The 21,302-nt window shown below is 44.7% G+C and overlaps 1 protein-coding gene across 2 annotated transcripts; it reads left to right on the top strand.

The window, feature by feature from the left end:
• Positions 1-3,492: 3,492 nt before the first annotated feature.
• On the top strand, positions 3,493-20,043 carry LOC110485971 (caspase recruitment domain-containing protein 14). 2 transcript variants are annotated; one of them, XM_090196020.1, is made up of 21 exons: positions 3,493-3,594; positions 4,708-5,037; positions 6,733-6,870; positions 7,277-7,602; positions 8,189-8,347; positions 8,537-8,656; positions 8,808-8,933; positions 12,303-12,449; positions 12,600-12,728; positions 12,887-12,990; positions 13,753-13,811; positions 14,176-14,239; positions 14,554-14,770; positions 14,938-15,064; positions 15,890-16,130; positions 16,401-16,464; positions 16,712-16,817; positions 17,233-17,397; positions 17,650-17,768; positions 18,005-18,120; positions 18,340-20,043. In XM_090196020.1, exons 2-21 carry the CDS (start codon positions 4,824-4,826, stop codon positions 18,545-18,547), a joined length of 2,949 nt encoding a protein of 982 aa, XP_090052146.1. In that variant the 5' UTR covers positions 3,493-3,594; positions 4,708-4,823; the 3' UTR covers positions 18,548-20,043. The 2 variants fall into 2 exon arrangements, with proteins under 2 accessions (XP_090052146.1, XP_090052145.1); XM_090196019.1 differs by having other exon boundaries at positions 3,501-3,594; positions 4,579-5,037.
• The last annotated feature ends 1,259 nt before the right edge of the window (positions 20,044-21,302 follow it).

The raw sequence follows: 21,302 nt of genomic DNA, 5'->3' as shown, positions 1-21,302 counted from the left end.
CCGACGCTCGTCGGATGTGGCAGGGCTTGCAAACTATTACAAACTACAAAGGGAAGCACAGCCGAGAGCTGCCCAGGGACACGAGCCTACCAGACAAACTAAATTACTTATATGATCGCTTTGAGGCTAGTAACACTGAAACATGCATGAGAGCATCAGCTGTTCCGGACGACTGTGTGATCACGCTCTCCGCAGCCGAGTGTAAGACCTTTAAACAGGTCAACATTCACAAGGCCGCAAGGCCAGATGGATTACCAGGATGTGTACTCTGAGCATGCGCTGACCAACTGGCAAGTGTCTTCACTGACATTCTCAACCTCTCCCTGTCTGAGTTTGTAATACCAACATGTTTCAAGCAGACCACCATAGTCCCTGTGCCCAAGATCACTAAGGTAACCTGCCTAAATGACTACCGAACCGTAGCACTCACGTCTGTAGCCACAAAGTGCTTTGAAAGGCTGGTCATGGCTCACATCAACACCATTATCCCAGAAAAACTAGACCCACTCCAATTTGCATACCGCCCCAACAGATCCACAGACGATGCAATCTATATTGCACTCCACACTGCCCTTTCCCACCTGGACAAAAGGAACACCTATATCAGAATGCTGTTCATTGACTACAGCTCAGCGTTCAACACCATAGTACCCTCGAAGCTCCTCACTAAGCTAAGAACCCTGGGACTAAACATCTCCCTCTGTAACTGGAACCTGGACTTACCCCCAGGTGGTAAGGGTAGGTAACAACACATGCACCACACTGATCTTCACCACGGGGGCCCCTCAGGGGTGCCTACTTAGTCCCCTCCTGTACTCCCTGTTAACTCATGATTTCAAGGCCAGGCACGACTCCAACACCATCATTAAGTTTGCTGATGACACAACAGTGGTAGGCCTGATCATCAACAACGACGAGACAGCATATAGGGAGGAGGTCAGAGACCTGGCTATGTGGTGCCAGGACAACAACCTCTCCCTCAACATGATCAAAACAAAGGAGATGATTGAGGACTACAGGAAAAAGAGGACCAAGCACGCCCTCATTCTCATTGACCGGGCTGTAGTGGAGCAGGTTGAGAGTTCCTTGGTGTCCACATCACCAACAAACTGGTCCAAGCACACCAAGACAGTTGTGAAGAGGGCACGAAAAAACCTATTCCCCCTCAGGAGACTGAAAAGATTTGGCATGGGTCCTCAGATCCTCAAAAGGTTCTACACCTGCACCATCGAGAGCAACCTGACTGGTTGCATCACTGCCTGCTCTGCCTCCATCCGCAAGGCACGACAGAGGGTAGTGCGTACGGCCCAGTACATCACTCGGGCCAAGCTTCCTGCCGTCCAGGACCTCTATACCAGGCGGTGCCAGAGGAAGAAGGCCCTAAAAATTGTCAAAGACTCCAGCCACCCTAGTCATAGACTGTTCTCTCTGCTACCACACGGAAAGCGGTACCGGAGCGTTTAGGTCCAAGAGGCTTCTAAAGAACTTCTACCCCCAAGCCATAAGACTCCTGAACATCTAATCAAATGGCTACCCAGACTATTTGCATTGCACCCTTTCCTGTGGCGGTCCCCATGAGAGCCAGTTTCATCATAGCGGTTGATGGTTTTTGCGACTGCACTTAAAGAAACTCTAGAAATGTTTTAGAAATGTTCCGTATTGACTGACCTTCCTATCTTAAAGTAATTATGGACTGTCATTTCTCCTTGCTTCTTTGAGCTGTTCTTGCCATAATATGGAGTTGGTATTTTACCAAATAGGGCTATCTTCTGTATGCCACCCCTACCTTGTCACAACACAGCTGATTGGCTCAAACGCATTAAGAAGGAAAGATATTCCCCAAATTAACTTTTAACAAGGCACACCTGTTAATTGATATGCATTCCAGGTGACTACGTCATGGTTGAGAGAATGCCAAGCGTGTGCAAAGCTGTCATCAAGGCAAAGGGTGACTACTATGAAGAATCTCAAATATTAAATATATTTTCATTTGTTTAACACTTTTTTGGTTGCTTCATGATTCCATATGTGTTATTTAATAGTTTTGATGTCTTCACTATTTTTCTACAATGTAGAAGGGATAAAGAAAAACCCTTGAATGAGTAGGTGTGTCCAAACTTTTGACGTGTACTGTATATACAAAAGTATGTGGACACCCCATTCAAATTAATGTATTTGGCTATTTCCACCAAACTTGTTGCTGACAGGTGTATAAAATCGAGCGCACAGCCATGCCATCTCCATAGACTGACATTGGCAGTAGAATGGCCTCATTGAAGACCTCAGTGACTTTCAACGTGGCACCATCATAGGATGCCACCTTTTCAACAAATCAGTTAATCAGTTTGTAAAATTCCTGCCCTGCTAGAGCTGCCCCGGTCAACTGTAAGTGCTGTAATTGTGAAGTGGAAGTGGAAACATCTAGAAGAAACAACGCCTCAGCAGCGAAGGGGTACAATCTCACATGAAGCTCCAAACAAACAGTTCTGGCAACACTCACTACCAACTTCAGAACTGCCCCAGGAAATAACTTCAGCACAAGAACTGTTTGTTTTGAGCTTCATGAAATGGGTTTCCATGGCCTAGCAGCTGCACACAAGCCTAAGATCACCATGCGCAATGCCAAGCATCGGCTGGAGTGGGGTAAAGCTCGCCACCATTGGACTCCAGAGCAGTGAAAGAGTGTTCCCTGGAGTGATGAATCACTCTTTACCATCTGGCAGTCCGAAGGACTAATCTGGGTTTGGCGGATGCCAGGAGAACGCTACATGCCCAAATACGTAGTGCCAACTGTAAAGTTTGGTGGAGGAGGAATAACGGTCTGGGGCTGTTGTTCATGGTTCTGACTTGGCCCCTTAGTGAAGGGAAATGTTAACACTACAGCATACAATAACAGTCTAGACGATTCTGTGCTTCCAACTTTGTGGCAAGAGTTTGGGGAAGGTCCTTTCCTGTTCCAGTATAACAGTAACCCTGTGCATAAAGCGAGGTCCATACAGACATGGTTTGTTGATATCGGTGTGGAAGAACTTGACTGGCCTGCACAGAGCCCTGACCTTAACTCCATTGAACACCTTTGGGATGAATTGCAAAGCTGACCACGAGCCAGGCCAAATCTCCCAATATCACTAAAGCTCTTGTGGCTGAATGGAAGCAAGTCCCTGCAGCAATGTTCCAACATCTAGTGGAAAGCCTTCCCAGAAGAGTGGAGGCTGTTATAGCAGCAAAGGGGGGACCAACTCCATATTCATGCCCATGATTATGGAATGAGATGTTCAACGAGCAGGTGTCCACATACCTTTGGTCATGTATTGTAAATCCAACCACAGCCTTTTAATATTCAATTTCCCAAGGAATAACCCAATTACCCTCGGAATGTTACCAGGAAATATCTTAATATGTCTTTGTTCTTTTACTCAAATAACCCGGATTATTTATTTTTTTGATTGGGTTGATTAGTAACTTTGTATGATTAGTCAGTTTAGTTGCCCTCCTCGCCCATGCGCTGTCATTGGAGAGAGGAGCGCTGCTCGCACGCATGAGGTCGTTCATGGTGATTATATGTAAGGCTACACCGGCGAGTCTCAAGAAAAGGTAAATGGCACTAATCAATTTTAGTTATGTTTTGTAAATATTATAATAAGTAATTGTACGCTATTTTAAGTAGGCCTATATGTCTTTTATTTTAAATAGATGCGTGTGAATTGTACTAATTTCCTGAAATTCCTTATGGTTATTCAGTAACATCTGTTAATTATTGTTTCTCAGTACTCCCTGCATTTGCCAGTTTTGTAGCCTACTTGAATGCATGCTATCGTGTACAGACCAAAAGCAAATATGTAGCCTACCCTTTTTATCTAGGGTTTTGTTATTATAGCCAAACTTTGGCATTGTATTAGTTTACTCGTGGTAATAACAGTCACATATGGTAACAACACAATATGAAGCATGCATATACAAGTGGTACATTTCCAGCGAAGATCCCCTATCTCTTGATCTATTGTTTTCCCCCCATGATGAAATCGAGTAGGGCACTGTGGATGTGTGTCTGTCCATCCGTCCGTTCGTTTAGTCACACGCGATATCTCGGACTGTACTGAAGATACTATTTGACGAAACTTCGGTGAATTACGCGTTTTGCTATAGAGATCCGGCATTTACAAAGTTACACTGATTGGCCCAAATGCGGGAGCTATAGTAATTGGAATTGATTAAATTAATTAATTGGTGAATTTAATTATGTATCTTTATGACAGTATCACAAAGATACAGAATTATTCATTCCTTCGTGTGACGTAGCCCCATTCAACAAACAGTGCAATAATGGCTTCATTAATAAAGAACATGGAGGAAGGCAAGTAGCTTTGTGTTCTAGCTGCGGATATTGAATCAGAGCCATGTAGTGCAAACAAAAAGGTACAATAGGCCTACATCAATGAAGCACGGGTGCTACGGCACAATATGATGTTTACAATTGTGAAATGTACACATTTTCAGGTTATTGTGTGCATGCATGGGCAGTCCCTTGGTGTGTGCATGGGCACTGATTCACTGGGGATTATGTTTCTTGTCTTTCAGGTTTTCCCACACACACACACACACGCACCCTTGCATGCATAGACGCCTACACCAGCTGAGAGCGGAAAATAAATCTCTCTCACACAGTGTTGAAGTTCCTGTGTCTCTGACATTTTGCTTTTCTCCCAGCGTCGGACAGCGATGATGCTAGGTGTGTGTGATTGAGTGTGTGTGTCTTCGAGGACTGCGTCTGCTTGCGACCACCATTGACTGTGGCACCTCACACACACACGCCCACACTCATCATGGCAGCGGAGTGTGTTCCGGAGGGGCCCGACCTTAAGGAGATGGGCGACGAAGATGTATGGGAGCTAATCAACGACAACCGCCATCGTATCTCCCTGGGTGTGAAACCATGCATGTTGATCCCCTACCTGCGCCAGGCCAGGGTCCTCACAGAGATGGATGAAGACGAGATCCTCTCCAGCCTCAAGCTCACCAACCGCTCCATGAGGACCAGTAAGACTTCTATTCTATTCGTTTCTATAATTTTATATTGTATTACTTTTGAATGCTCTCTGTATTTTTTTTATATTCTGTTGAATTATATTCCATTCAATTGTATTTGATTCTATCGGTGTTAATTTTTTTTCACTTGGTTTTGTTTATACATTTCTTTGGTGGAGTAAGTAGTAAACCTTGTCCCAACCAGAACGGACCGTAGGGACTATTTTCTGTTTCTGTAGCGTGAGGCAGCCTGATGTACAAGTATACCCCCTGGGCAGGGCACTAGACTGTCACAGGGTCTTTCGGTGTTGTGACGAAAATCTCCCCCCTGACAGAACCCCCACTCCGTTGTCAGTTTAGCCTACATTTCACTGATCTTAGTAGCAAAAGGCATTTTTGTCTGCAGTTTTCGGTTTGGCTATTTGTTTCAAGTGTATGTGGAGGTTCTAGCTTGTATGCCCCCCCACGGCAATCCATCCTCCTTAATATTGAGTCTCAAGCACAGGCATCAGGTCCAATCTATTTTTAGTTTTTTTTCGTATGAATCGACCATGATCCAAAATTCCAACCATGCAATCTCAGGGTGGACACTAAGTTGGTAGGAGTTTGGATGAGTAAGAGATACTGTTAAGAGGGTTACCACCCACTCACCCAGTTTTGGTGAGGGAATGTAACTTCCTCATGTTATAAAATACATTTCACAAGACAAATATGGTTATTCATGTTTTGAATCATTCAGTGGGTTCTTTCTCTAACATAGTGTAACAACCCTGGGTTTATAAGCGCGGAAATCGACTCTGCCACACGAGCATGCTTTTGCGGCACAGTCGATAGCGCGCCGGACCTCGGGCTAGAAGGTCGAGGGTTACAATATCATTAGAATATATATTTTTTTTAAATTTGGATTCCGTAATCTAATACGTCCGTTAAAAAGCACCAAGCTCTGTTGACATAGCTTTTGAGGATTTTTCATTTTGTTGTCGTCTTCAAAGTTGTTTCCGCGGGTCGCAAAAAAACAAAGGCTCCGAGCTGAATGAAATCTAAAAAGGCCTTGAAAATAAAACGCATTGTATACGCTCAGTGCTCCGTTGACTTTTCACAGAGATAAGCTTGTTTTTTTATTGTTTTTTTTAGAAATCTTCATGAAAGGACAGGAATTTCGAATTCAAAAAAAAAGTGTGTACTACAATATGAAAATACTACATGGCATGTCTCAAAATCGATGTCCATCTTACCTATATATTGTTTTATGTCCTGCGGATTCAAGAAGAAAGAGGATGAGTTCAACGGGAAAGTGAGCCTGTCATGTAGCCTTAGTTCTTGCACAGAATCCAGTTCCATGGGCCAGCACTCCTGTGGAAGCTTTCAACAACTAGAGTCCATGCCCTGGCAAATTGAGGCAAAAGGGGGTGCAACTCAATGTTAGGAAGGTGTTCATAATGTTTTGTATGCTCAGTGTATATCTACTCACTTGAGCGTGTCTTATAACTGGTGATGAAAATTTGTTCTGCAATTCATACATGTTTTTAACTCAACAAGTCCAAGTATTTGAATAGTGTCTGTCCCTATAAAAAAATCCTAAAGTAATGATGAAATACAACAGTACATTTTCTCTGAATATCAGTCCATAAAACAGTCCATCTACGTGTATGATTTACGTTGTGCCCTCCCTGACCTTCGTCCTATTCAACCCTTTATCTTCTTTAGGTCACATGCTGGACCTGCTGCGTATCCAGGGGAGGAACGGCGCAATGGCCCTGCTGGAGAGCCTGATGATCCACTACCCCGCCCTCTACACCCAGGTCACAGGCCGCAAGCCCAGCACCGAGCCCTCCGGCTTCAGTGGTGAGTAGCACGCAACACATGACCTGTTTCCCATCTGGCTCATTTAGGCCCTGTGTTAAGGAGTAGGGAAGGGGAAAAGGGGGATACCTAGTCAGTTGTACAACTGAATGCATTCAACTGAAATGTGTCTTCCTCATGTTACCCAACCCCTCTGAATCAGGGCATGTTACCTTGTGTGAAGGATGGTAGCTTTTTTTGAAGTTGTCCTGTCTGCTTGAAAACAGCACAATGTGTTCATTCTATTCACCAGTAAACAGTATTCTCACTATAAATTATTCACATTAATCTCCATTTTGGTAAATCATTTAGTAAAGATATTTGGTTGGGAAATTATACATAGCCCAATCAGTAGTCATAGGTTAGCAGAAGGGTGTAGTGCGTCCATCTTAACCTGATTTCCTCCCAGGCCTGATTAAGTGCTCGGACTTGACCGAGTACTTGGTCAGAGCCGTGACAGGGATGCAGAAGGAGCTGCAGGAGGCTCGGCAGGAGGCCAGTCGGCTGGGGTCACGTTGCACCTCCCTGGAGGTGGAGCTAGGTCAGACTCTGGAGCAGCAGGAGGAGGCTCGCCGTCTTAAGGCCGACCACGGCCGCATGAGGAAGAACTTGGCTGCCGCGCAACACGACATCTTGAAGCTGAAGGACGAGAAGTGTGACCTGTATGTGCGGTACACGGCCGCCATCGAGGAGAGGTCGGCCGCCAACATCCACTGCAGCGACCTCAACCTGCAGGTTAGGGGGAAAAAGGGTTAGCTGTGTGATATATTCAGGAGTGGTTGATGGCCGCACTGCGTTACATGAAGCGATTAGTTGCGGTATTGACAGTGTTGCTACAGAGTTGACCAAAAGTATTGTAAAGTCGATTGAACTAATAACAGCAGTAGTTTGGCGTAGAAACGTGTTAACGCTCCCGTGGCTCCTACTGCACCCCCTCCTGCACCCCCTCCTGCACCCCTGTCCACATTGTACATTTTGCTGAGTACGTCTGTTACCAAAAATCATTTCAATTAAGAAAAAGGTGGAATCCTTAACGGTGAAACGGCCACGTCCGTTTGCGATATTACGACAACAAAGAAGTCACTGCAAAACGACCCAACACCGTTTCTTTCCCTCTGACGTCATTGCATGAGCGATAGAACAGCATCTACGACACTCTCCGGCTCTGTTTAGTCAACAATACAAAAACAATTAACCGCCACGGGGTGGACAACAAGGAAACAACAAGGGACAATAGAAAACATGTTGAAGCACCTGTGGTCAAATGCTGCGGTCACAGAACTTGTGACAAATAGTCTTCTGTTTTTCTATGATGGGGCAGGTATATCAGCTTCAGTTTGAGCTGCGCAAAGCCCAGACAGAGACGGACTTCGAGAGGCAGCGCTCGCTCAAGTGCACCACCCCCAGCGAGACGCAGCAACTGCGGGAAGAGATTAGCACTCTGCGCAGGCAGCTACTGGTGGCCGAGAAATTCACCCCGGTGAGTGAGGAGGAAACAAGCTCAGACTTCTACTGTGGAATTTCACTGTGGTTCGGACTACTGTCTCTTTGTCTTTCTCTCGGTTTCTCTCACTATCCCTCTTTACCCTTTCATTTTTCTCAAATTTTCTATCCGCAAATCTCTGTTTCCCTGTATCTTTCTACCCCCCCCCCCCCCCCCTCCCCTCAGGCACGTGAGGATATCCTGGCCCAAGACCTGGCTGAGGCGAGGGATGGCCGTGTGGAGCTGGCTGAGCAGCTCAGGTGCTACAGAGAGGAGAATGAACAGCTGGCCCGCGAGAGGCGGGAGGTGTGTGTGTCTAGGAGATTGTGAACAACCCTTTTGAGTTGGCCATTTTATTCGACAGCAAATATCTGCTGAAAGGCTATATGCTTTGTGTTACACAGTATATTTTAGAGTGGCCAAACTATAAACACTGCGCCGGTGTGTTTGCTCTTAGACAGTGGAGCATAAGGAGTGTCTGGCGCTGCAGGTTCAGAAGCTGACTCTGGACTGTGAGATGTACCAGCAGAAGAGTACTGTCATACAGAGCCAACTGAGGGAGCTGCAGGCAGAGAGAGACCACGTACGGAGCTATTACCTTATACCTTATGGCGTCATTGCTCATCCTGAAATCTATTATTGGAATTCCATACCTGTCTGCCTGTCTGCCTGTCTGTCTGTCTGTCTGTCTGTCTGTCTGTCTGTCTGCCTATATCCACCTATCTGCATACTGACCTACCGTCAGTCTGTCTGTCTGTCTGCCTATATCCACCTATCTGCATACTGACCTGCCTGTCAGTCTGTCTGCCTATATCCACCTATCTGCATACTGACCTGCATGTCAGTCTGTCTGTCTGCTTATATCCACTTATCTGCATACTGACCTGCCTGCATGTCTGTCTTTGCTAGTCACTCCACATACACTGAGTGTACAAAACATAAAAAACACCTGCTCTTTCCATGACATAAACTGACCAAGTGAATCCAGGTCAAACCTATCTCTTATTGATGTCACTTGTTAAATCCACTGTAATCCGTGTAGATGAAGGGGAGGAGACAGGTTAAAGAAGGATTTTGACGCCTTGAGACAACTGAGACATGCGTATGTGTGCCGTTCAGAGGGTGAATGGGAAAGACAAAAGATTTAAGTGCCTTTGAACGGGGTATGGTAGTAGGTGCCGGGTTGTGTCAATAACTGCAACACTGCTGGGGGGGGTGTAACTCAATATCAGGAAGGTGTCCTTAATGTTTTGAACACTCATTGTATGAATGTATGTATGTACAGTGCCTTGCGAAAGTATTCGGCCCCCTTGAACTTTGCGACCTTTTGCCACATTTCAGGCTTCAAACATAAAGATATAAAACTGTATTTTTGTGTGAAGAATCAACAACAAGTGGGACACAATCATGAAGTGGAACGACATTTATTGGATATTTCAAACTTTTTTAACAAATCAAAAACTGAAAAATTGGGCGTGCAAAATTATTCAGCCCCCTTAAGTTAATACTTTGTAGCGCCACCTTTTGCTGCGATTACAGCTGTAAGTCGCTTGGGGTATGTCTCTATCAGTTTTGCACATCGAGAGACTGAAATTTTTTCCCATTCCTCCTTGCAAAACAGCTCGAGCTCAGTGAGGTTGGATGGAGAGCATTTGTGAACAGCAGTTTTCAATTCTTTCCACAGATTCTCGATTGGATTCAGGTCTGGACTTTGACTTGGCCATTCTAACACCTGGATATGTTTATTTTTGAACCATTCCATTGTAGATTTTGCTTTATGTTTTGGATCATTGTCTTGTTGGAAGACAAATCTCCGTCCCAGTCTCAGGTCTTTTGCAGACTCCATCAGGTTTTCTTCCAGAATGGTCCTGTATTTGGCTCCATCCATCTTCCCATCAATTTTAACCATCTTCCCTGTCCCTGCTGAAGAAAAGCAGGCCCAAACCATGATGCTGCCACCACCATGTTTGACAGTGGGGATGGTGTGTTCAGGGTGATGAGCTGTGTTGCTTTTACGCCAAACATAACGTTTTGCATTGTTGCCAAAAAGTTCAATTTTGGTTTCATCTGACCAGAGCACCTTCTTCCACATGTTTGGTGTGTCTCCCAGGTGGCTTGTGGCAAACTTTAAACAACACTTTTTATGGATATCTTTAAGAAATGGCTTTCTTCTTGCCACTCTTCCATAAAGGCCAGATTTGTGCAATATACGACTGATTGTTGTCCTATGGACAGAGTCTCCCACCTCAGCTGTAGATCTCTGCAGTTCATCCAGAGTGATCATGGGCCTCTTGGCTGCATCTCTGATCAGTCTTCTCCTTGTATGAGCTGAAAGTTTAGAGAGACGGCCAGGTCTTGGTAGATTTGCAGTGGTCTGATACTCCTTCCATTTCAATATTATCGCTTGCACAGTGCTCCTTGGGATGTTTAAAGCTTGGGAAACCTTTTTGTATCCAAATCCGGCTTTAAACTTCTTCACAACAGTATCTCGGACCTGCCTGGTGTGTTCCTTGTTCTTCATGATGCTCTCTGCGCTTTTAACGGACCTCTGAGACTATCACAGTGCAGGTGCATTTATACGGAGACTTGATTACACACAGGTGGATTGTATTTATCATCATTAGTCATTTAGGTCAACATTGGATCATTCAGAGATCCTCACTGAACTTCTGGAGAGAGTTTGCTGCACTGAAAGTAAAAGGGCTGAATAATTTTGCACGCCCAAATTTTCAGTTTTTGATTTGTTAAAAACGTTTGAAATATCCAATAAATGTCGTTCCACTTCATGATTGTGTCCCACTTGTTGTTGATTCTTCACAAAAAAATACAGTTTTATATCTTTATGTTTGAAGCCTGAAATGTGGCAAAAGGTCGCAAAGTTCAAGGGGGCTGAATACTTTCGCAAGGCACTGTATCAGAATGCTGTTCATTGACTACAGCTCAGCGTTCAACACTATAGTACCCTCGAAGCTCATCACTAAGCTAAGAACCCTGGGACTAAACACCTCCCTCTGCAACTGGAACCTGGACTTACCCCCAGGTGGTAAGGGTAGGTAACAACACATGCACCACACTGATCTTCACCACGGGGGCCCCTCAGGGGTGCCTACTTAGTCCCCTCCTGTACTCCCTGTTAACTCATGATTTCAAGGCCAGGCACGACTCCAACACCATCATTAAGTTTGCTGATGACACAACAGTGGTAGGCCTGATCATCAACAACGACGAGACAGCATATAGGGAGGAGGTCAGAGACCTGGCTATGTGGTGCCAGGACAACAACCTCTCCCTCAACGTGATCAAAACAAAGGAGATGATTGAGGACTACAGGAAAAAGAGGACCAAGCACGCCCCCATTCTCATTGACAGGGCTGTAGTGGAGCAGGTTGAGAGCTTCAAGTTCCTTGGTGTCCACATCACCAACAAACTGGTCCAAGCACACCAAGACAGTTGTGAAGAGGGCACGAAAAAACCTATTCCCCCTCAGGAGACTGAAAAGATTTGGCATGGGTCCTCAGATCCTCAAAAGGTTCTACACCTGCACCATCGAGAGTAACCTGACTGGTTGCATCACTGCCTGCTCTGCCTCCATCCGCAAGGCACGACAGAGGGTAGTGCGTACGGCCCAGTACATCACTCGGGCCAAGCTTCCTGCCGTCCAGGACCTCTATACCAGGCGGTGCCAGAGGAAGAAGGCCCTAAAAATTGTCAAAGACTCCAGCCACCCTAGTCATAGACTGTTCTCTCTGCTACCGCACGGAAAGTGGTACCGGAGCGTTTAGGTCCAAGAGGCTTCTAAAGAACTTCTACCCCCAAGCCATAAGACTCCTGAACATCTAATCAAATGGCTACCCAGACAAAGTTCAAGGGGGCCGAATACTTTCGCAAGGCACTGTATGTGTTTGTGTGTGTGTGTGTGTCTTATTGCCGCTCTGTCTGTCCATCCTTCCAGGCGTACCTGTCCCGAGACGAGGCCCAGGCCCAGATAGCCAGGAGCCTGGCTGAGAAGGACACACTGCGCAGCCAACTGGTGGAGCTCCAGGAGGTCTTCACCCTCAGGGCCTGGGGGCCCTTCCGAGGAGGCCCCGATACACCAGGGGTAACACACACACACACTGTATGCATGTACATGCACAATGCATACACACTCACGCACACTCCATACACACATTCACATTGTATACAGATTTACTTACAGAGCAGATACTAAATTCGATACTAAAGACTAACGTGTATCTGTCTGTTCCAGGAGAGGAAGTTTAGCTGGGAGAGCCAGGGCTCCAGCAGTGACAGCCTCCCCTCCAGCCCCCCACCTCGTCCCCGCCTCCGCCGCATGCATGCAATTTGCCCTGATTCCTTGAGGGGATGCAGTATAAAGGTGTGTGTGTGTGTGTGTGTGTGTGTGTGTGTGTGTGTGTGCGCGCGCGTGCAGGATTTATATCAGTCATGTCAGCTGTTTATATCATCTGAGTTGACTTTAATGATTTGCATCATAAACTTGACTTCTGGTAATTGTGTGTGTGGGTCTGTGTGTAGAGTTGCGATATCACTCCAAGTAGTGTCCGGTCCCAAAATGTGGAGCCTCCATGCCCAGAGTCACTGCGGAGACGAGAAGAGACCCTATGGTACAATCGAGACAGGTAAGGGGGGGGGGGGTTGTGTGTGTTTTAGACAATGTGAGTGTTTAAGACACAGTCAGACTCCTCATTCAGAACAAGTTGGACATTGACACAGTAGCACAGTTGGCGTGCTTCCTTCTATATTCCGAGTGATGTGATGTCACTGTCCAAAGTCTGCTTTTTTTTACCAGGAAGGCCATGTGTTTATTCTTTGTGTTGCCGGGAAGAGCTTCATTTCAAGGATTTTATTCCCAGCGTCCCCGGCCCTTCTTTCAGTTCTAGTAACATGAGATCATTCTACAACAGAGCCATTTTACTACTAAAGCTGTGTAGAGGTAGATTTGATCTTCCTATAAACTATGTGGGGTCTCTCTCTGTGTCCCAAATGGCATTATATTCCCTGTATAGTACAGTAGTGTTGACCGGAGCCCTATGGGTCCTGGTCAGAAGTAGTGCACTATATAGGGATTAGGGTGCCATTGGAAACGCACCCTTGGTGGTCATATTGTATTGAGGATTCAGGTGTTATTTTTGGAACTATAGGTTGTTTTCACAGATGAACGGCTGCCCATGTTCATGTTTATTGTCGTAGTTTTGTGTTTACAGTCAAGACAAAAGTCTGTCCAAGTGCCATGATAGCAATTCTGGATTTCTGCAGTCGAACTCACTCAACCAGTTTATCTGTCGCAGCATACATGGTTAGAGAGAGAGAGAGAAAGAAAATAAGGACAAAATAAGAAGACGCCATTTTGTAAACAAGTGTTATTCCCTTCTTGCCCCTAGCTCGGAGACGGCTGAATGTGACGTCTTACTTGACAATGACTTTGTGTTCATCCCCAGTGGTACGTAACTGAATAAACTCCGACCTTTAACAACCTCTTACCTTACTGGGACTTACCAGCTTCTGTGTGTGCGTGCATGCGTGTCTACTTACTTAAGTGTGTTTGTGTGTGTGCTCTTTGCGTGCTTGCGTACATGGATATAAGCGTGTGCTTGCGTGTTTATCTTTGTGGGTAAACACCCAGATGAGACATCCTGAAAACCAATGGAAATGTTTTGGTTGGCCACACTCCGAGCAGATATTAAATTAGCCTTGGGTGAAGTTTGGATCCTGGCCTGGTAGGCTAGGTAACACATTAACGGTTGGGCGTTCTCTCTGTGGACACATTCTTGAACAGTCTCTCTTTTGTTTTATTCGATTTCCAGGCAATGCGGTTGAGCAATCTGTTATGTCACCCACACCTTCCTGCCAAAGCAACAACAGTGATGGGTGAGGAACTTGAATTTACCTTGATGCACTGAAATCTGTCTCGAATTGTTGATGATGAGTGGAGGGAAGGCTGAAGGAAGCATAAGTACAGAGGAACAAAGCCATCTAGCCTGCATATTGCAAGGAGAGGGTATTATGATGGCGACACACGGAAAATGATTTGCTCCATTTAACAATACACTCGGTGAACCCGAAACTAAAATAACATGCACATTTGGTCAGATGCTCGATTGTTTGCAAACTTTCCGTAGTCTGTCCACGAGAGAGTAATCTAACAACCAAGTACTCTCATCTCCTCTCTATCTCAACCCCAGTCTCTCCAGGGCGTCAGCCCCCCCGTTCCTGCTGCGCTCCCGGCCCAGGGCCATGCGCATCACGGGCCGGGTCCTGACCATCTCCTTCCAGGGGGAGGCGCTGCTGAGCCAGCTGCAGGTGGTGGGGGGTAACAAGACGGGCGTGTTTGTCCACCAGGTCACTGAGGGCTCCGCCGCCAACACAGTGGGCATTAGTTCGGGTGCACAAATACTGGAGGTGCGTGTGCGCGTGTGTCTGTGTCCCCACAACTCCCGTCTCCTATCCAGCACGCACCTGACAGGTCGATTCAATGCGGCCATTTTGAGTCATAACTCCCCCCTCTTCCTTATAGTTTCTGTGAAGGCACTGTAATTCCAATGGGTGTTTGTGCTACTGGGTTCCAGGTGAAGTATGAACAGGCTCAGCAGGCTCTAAGGATGGTTCTGGAGGACTCCACCCTGGAAGAAGCCATGTGGGCTCTGGGGCAAGTCCGAGGCTTCTGCCACCTCTCCCTGAGGCCCAACCAAGATGGTGAGACCCTGGCCCTGTTAAAATATATGAATATGTCATCATTATGTTCAAATACAGTCTGGTTCAAATAATTGATATGTCATCACATTCAAATACCCTGCCCAGTGCAAATGCTCGTTGATTGCGTCCTTTCTTTCTCCCTTGCTTGACGTTATCCTTCTGATGTGACAGAATTGTAAAAGCCAGGATGTTCTTCAAAATGTTAACGTGACTTTGGTGGAGTTTGTCAAATCACTCGGATCAGGCACCAAAGAGATGTAAAAATATGCGCTCTTTGCTGACTGGAAAGAATGTTGTTTGACTAGTGTGTCTCTCTGGATTTCGTCACTAAAAAGGAGTGCAGGAGTTCCTCATTCTCATGATTAGGTTGAAGTTCCTAGGTTATCTGTTTCATATGTATTTTAGGATGACTGTTTGTTTTGAGGTAACATAGCAACATAGGGGTGAAAAACAGAGTGACATACTGGGGACACTTAACCCAAAACAACTTCAAAGTAGTCCATTTCAGCACCTGGCTACTATTCACAACATCAGAAAAGAGTGCTCTCTTTTTTTCTCACTGGTTCTCACTAGAAAGCTATTGGCATGCTAATAATAGCATTGCATAAGTACCCTTCTCTGTGTAATGTGTATCACTAAGAATTATCACACGCAACAGGTGAAGTTATGCTTCTACTTGGCATTTCATAAATATGCTATTTTAATGTTTCTGTATTCATATTGGTCGGTTGTGTGTGTATATGTCACACCTTTAACATTGGTGCCGTGACCCAGATCTGTCACAGTCATAATCCTCTACGGTCCCTCCTCTTTTTTCTCTCTCAGCCTATGAGAAGCTCCTGCTCCAGCTGCAGAGTGGCGAGGCCATGTCAGGTGACTCCTTCTACGTGCGCGTCAACATGTCGTTACCCGGGGGCTCGCAGGACGCTCTGACCGTTTCCTGTAACGACATCCTCCACGTCACGAGCACCCGCCCAGCGGGCGCCGACTGCTCCTGGAGGGCCAGCCACGTCCACCCTTGCCAACTGCTGGACCTCAAAACTGGCAACTTGCCCAACTACTACAGGTACTAGGCCCAGTACCCACCATGGGGGATTGGATTGTTGACATGGATTCTTTCTATCCTAGCCTGGTTCCAGGTCTGTTTGTGCTATCTTACCAAACTCCTATGACCACTATAGCACAGACAGATCTGGGACTAGGCTATATCTATCCCCCTCTGGAGAACTAGCATGTACTACATGTCATCTATGTTTGATACAATCACATGCTGTTGGCCATTGCATAAATTACATGCTGTATAAATGATATTAGTGAAGATTCATTGTCATCGCAGGGCCCAACGCCTGCTGATCAGAGCTATCGAGGACATGAGCTTCCAACCCATGACACTTAGAAAGGTAACATCATTCACTAGCTTCATAGTTTGCAGAACTACTCGGGACCTAAATCCAACTCGCTTTAGGGTTCTGAGTTACAGTTAAGGGGCGCTCCTTTCCCGCGAATGTGTTCCAAAAATGTTTGCTTTTGACGTTTCTGAAATGTGTTTAACCGCACATTCACGAAGAAAATGTTGTAGTCATGTGAATATCCCGCCGAACCGCTGTCAAACGTTCGGGTTAACACATTGTTTTGCTGGGTCCTCAGGCCCCGGACAAGAAGAAGACTGTGAGGATCGTCAGTACGGGGAGACAAGGGAGGAATCCTCTGTGGGTCTGTGTAGAAGACAGCAAGGACAAGAGCACTGGGCCAGGTATATATCAGATACAGTCAAGGCTGGATAGGAAGTCATTTTTGTACACAAGAATATACAACACTTAACAGAGCCAGAACCATAGAGGCCGGATCATAACAGACTATCCTCCACGTTGGAGCCAAACACTCCATTGAATTGTCAAGATGGCGCCCATTGAAATTCTGCATCAAACCAAGTTTGCTAAACTGTGCAAAACCATTGCTGAAGCAGGTTGGATTAATTCCAGCCCTATGATATTACCATACATATTAGGGCTTGGACAATACGGGTATCGTAGCATGTATCGTGTTTTCATTTTTGGCCAGGAAAAAATATTGCGTTTCTGGTATCGTCACAGCTCTAATACCTGTAATAATGTCCCCTTAGTTATTGACCTGAACCTGGTGTGTCCTAATATTGTCCTCTGCTCTAGGGGATGCCTCTGCACCCAGAGGCTGTTTGACCCTCATGCCCTACACCCTGGTCACGCCCCACTACCCACCCGTCTGTCGTCCGGTCCTCCTGCTGCCCACAATCCTCGGCCGTGTCCTGGATCAGAAGCTGGCCGAGTGGCAGGGCTTTCAGTTGTGTGAGCCAGGTTAGGGAGGAGTCTTTCTTTTTTATTTTTCTGATGTTCTTCTCTCTCTCTCTTTTTATTTCATCCAATAACTGCATATCTTCCTGCCCGATGCCCAGAGGGGAATTCCAATGAGATTATCTATTATTAGCACGGTAGCGGAAGGTGATGTTAAGAAAGATGTGAATGTTTGTTTTCTTCGTACCTGCTGTCTCACCTTACCCTATACTTATCTCTCACCCTCTCTCTCTCCCTCCCTCCCCCTATCCCCAGAGTTATTGAGTTCCAGTGAGCACGCTGCCAGGCTGCAGAGGTCGGAGGTGCTGGAGGAGTGTGAACAGGGGGGTCAGCGGTGTTACACCCTGCAGAGTGTTGAGAGGGTCATGAAGCAGGTGGGAGAGTCAAAAGGACAACACTGTATTTGACGTACTGATATTATATATTTTTCTCTAATGGTTTATAGACTGACTTGAACCGTTTTACACAAATGTCACGAAAAACAGCAGTTAATTACCTCCCTTTTTTTCAGTGGCCCTGTTATTTGATGTACCCTGTGTTCCAGAAGAATCTGTGCAGGTGCAGTATTGACCGTAGCGAAACTCCTCTCCTCTTCTATCTCTACTCTCAGGGTACCCACTGTGTGCTGCCTCTAGGCCTGGACTGCGTACGCCGCCTCCACAGGGCAGAGATCTTCCCCATCATCATCTTCATCGGCCATTCCAAGTGCAGAGCACGCAAACTCAAGTAGGCCGTTGTGTGACTTTTGATACGAAATATGAATGGTAGCAATATTGTTCCCTTGCCTCTCATACATGGTGTATATACGTGTTTATTTCTCTTGTTCTCTCTCTCTCTCTCTCTCTCTCTCTCTCTCTCTCTCTCTCTCACTCTCTCTCTCTCTCACTCTCTCTCTCACTCACTCTCACTCTCACTCCTGTTTTCTCCCCCTCCGTCTCTCCTTAGGTCTAAGCTGCAGCGTCAGGGCTGGTCCGAGGAGCAGCTGCTGGAGTGTTCCCGCAGCGAGGAGTCCCTGCTGGACAAGCTGCCCTGCCTCTACCGCAGCGTCAGCCCTGACTCATGGTACGACAAAACCACTCTGCTCACCACCCTGCGCTCCATCATCTGGGAGGAGCAGAAGAAGATTGTGTGGGTGGAGCCTGATTTGTGGTGATTTTTAGGGCATCAGAGGCGTCAATGTTTGTTGATGAGGTACTGGTGGCTAAATTGGATGTCTTTTGAATTCCTTATTTGTAAAAAAATAAATAATGATTTGTAATATTTGTAAATGGATAAAACGGAGAAGGGTTCCAGTAGGCATTGCACACCTGGACATTATGAGACAAGGGAAATGGATTGTGTGTGCATGTGTATCTATGATAGATACCTATACATGTGACTTATGTAATGAAGGTAGTAGTATGGACATGAAGGTAGTATGATGAGATGTACCAGCACTTTGGTTTAGCTTCATTAAGTTCCTGTTGTTTTTCCCAACCTATATTTACTTGAAATTGTGTTTGGAAAACACTTTTTCAATTATCTTTATTATCATAAAGATATTATACTGTGTATTGTATTATATTATATACAGTATATATATATATATATATATATATATATATAATGTACTGTATTATATACAGGATTTCAACAAACCTGTGAAACCATAGTCATTCCCAAGTCCCAACAGAAATGTAATGTAGATATTCCAGTCAAACTATGTTGACTAACTGTCTGACATTTTTTACGTTTCCATACAATGTGGGATTTCATTGCCTATTCTGAAGTGTAATGATAGTAGGCGTTATATGGATTTATGTTGGAAGATGTTTTTAAAGCAGTGGTATTCAAAGTCTGGGTTAGGGACCCCTATCGGGGTCATGGGGGAACTGCAGTGAGGTCCGCCAAAAATAAAAGGATTAATAAAATATACAAATGAAGAGTACAGATTGTTTTATTCGACAATATACAAACGTGAGAAAGGTCATTTAAAAAAATACATTTGTATTGGGTCAATGTATTTATTGATTTATTTTCATTTGGATAAGATATGAAAATGCAATAAATTGAAGGTTATTTGATTGACAGATTTTAAGGTTGTATCAACACATTTGGGGTTGCGAGAAATTATTGGGGAGGAAATGGGGTCCTCTGAATTTTTTTGAATAACACTTTTTTAACGGGTGAAAAAAGTAACCGGTATTACACGATATTATGGCGTTAACTTGACAACTAATTTGATGATGTATACAATGACTACACAGAGCTCAGGTATCATTGACCCTCAGTCACTCACTCTAGGAATGAGAACGAAGAATTGTCAATCAGGGTTTTTCCTCATGTGCAACACTTTTACTTGATTTATGTCCAACCCCTCCCTCTCTCTTCCACCTACATCCTCTCTTTATGATCTTTCCCTGCCCTCCTAAATAACTACCAGGTAGAGTTTTAGGCACTGTCCCTGAGCCAGCTGTGTAAAACCTACTTATTGTGTTCTGAGTTTTATATGCATGTGTTATGTCAGTTGTGCCATCATTTTTGGTAAGAATGTTTATGATAATTGCCATCATAGATATAGGCTATGCGATTCATTAACAGATGGTGGTGGATTAGAGTTGTGGCAATAATTTATTTTTATTTTGTGTAATTAAACATTTTTATGATGCATTTGTCTTGCCATATGATTGTTGTGAAATGTGTTTACAGATGCATTACATTCTTTTGGAAATACTGTTATAAAAGATGTAACTATTTTGTAACTAAATACATTTATCATACTATTCCTTTAGTATTTGCACATTTATGTCAAAGCAAAGTCCTCAGCTAACACCTGCAATTAATTGTGTGTGCATGCGCCAGATACATTTTAACGGTTGATGCTCCAATCTAACCAGCAGAGGGGGCAAGATTAAAAGGTGAACGTAGGCAACCCACAACATTTCTGTTTCTCCAATTTATCAAACATACTGTATTTTGTAAATTATGTTATAGCCTATTACTTATCCAACGTTTAGGTAAAGCAACAGTTAAGCGTAACGTGGGGAGTTTAGATAATTAGCGTCTTTAGGAATTGTTGACGTTACAACCCGTGCCTGAAAACATAGGTAAGTTAACAAGCAAATTACTGTACCGGTATTTTCGAACTAGTGTCATAGCAATAAGACACATTAAACACCAACAACACGGACGTTGATAGCAAGATTTGTATCGAGAAACTTTGAGTTTGGCTGAATAAAGTGTCTGCATTAATATTTGCAATGCAAATACTGCTAGGTTTTATTTGGGGTGTCTTTGATTTGCCAAAATATCTATAGAGCAATGGTGAAATTGAATGGAGCAAGTTGTATTTTTTACAGACCTTTGGCTGCGTTTAGACCGGCAGCCCAAATCTGATATTTTTTTTCACTAATTGGTCTTTTGACCAATTAGATCAGCTCAGATGTTAAAAGATCTGATGTGAATTGGTTAAAAGACCAATTAGTGGAAAAAAAGATCAGAATTGAGCTGCCTGTGTGAACACAGTCTTTGAGACCTACCATTCACTCTCTCAAGGTGGGGAGAGTGTGTAGGATCTTAATTAGATCACCCTGTTGCAGGAGAACCATCCTGCAATGCAGGAAATGTAAAACTTCTACTGTATTTGAGGTTTAAAAAGGTTTCTGAAGTTTGTAATCTCCACTAAGAAATGTCAGACTTGTTCTTCACTTACGAAAAATGTGGAAACCCCTACAAGAATGTACATGAATTATTTTCCACGTAGTAATCCTTTCACTGCATATTTATTTTCCTGCTGTTGAAAACTCTCAAATTAAGCTCCGATAACTGCAGCTTAAAATTGGCGATGCATGCAGAACCGCTCGAGCCTTACCTCCGTTCGTTCATTTTTCTACCAAAATGTATTAGATGTGTGCTAAATGACTTTATAA

Source organism: Oncorhynchus mykiss, chromosome 13 (genome assembly GCF_057628025.1).
Source record: "Oncorhynchus mykiss isolate SJ-2025 chromosome 13, ASM5762802v1, whole genome shotgun sequence".
Classification (NCBI taxonomy): Eukaryota; Metazoa; Chordata; class Actinopteri; order Salmoniformes; family Salmonidae; genus Oncorhynchus; species Oncorhynchus mykiss.
Note: the sequence above shows the minus strand (reverse complement) of the source record. Positions and strands in the feature narration are given on the sequence as shown.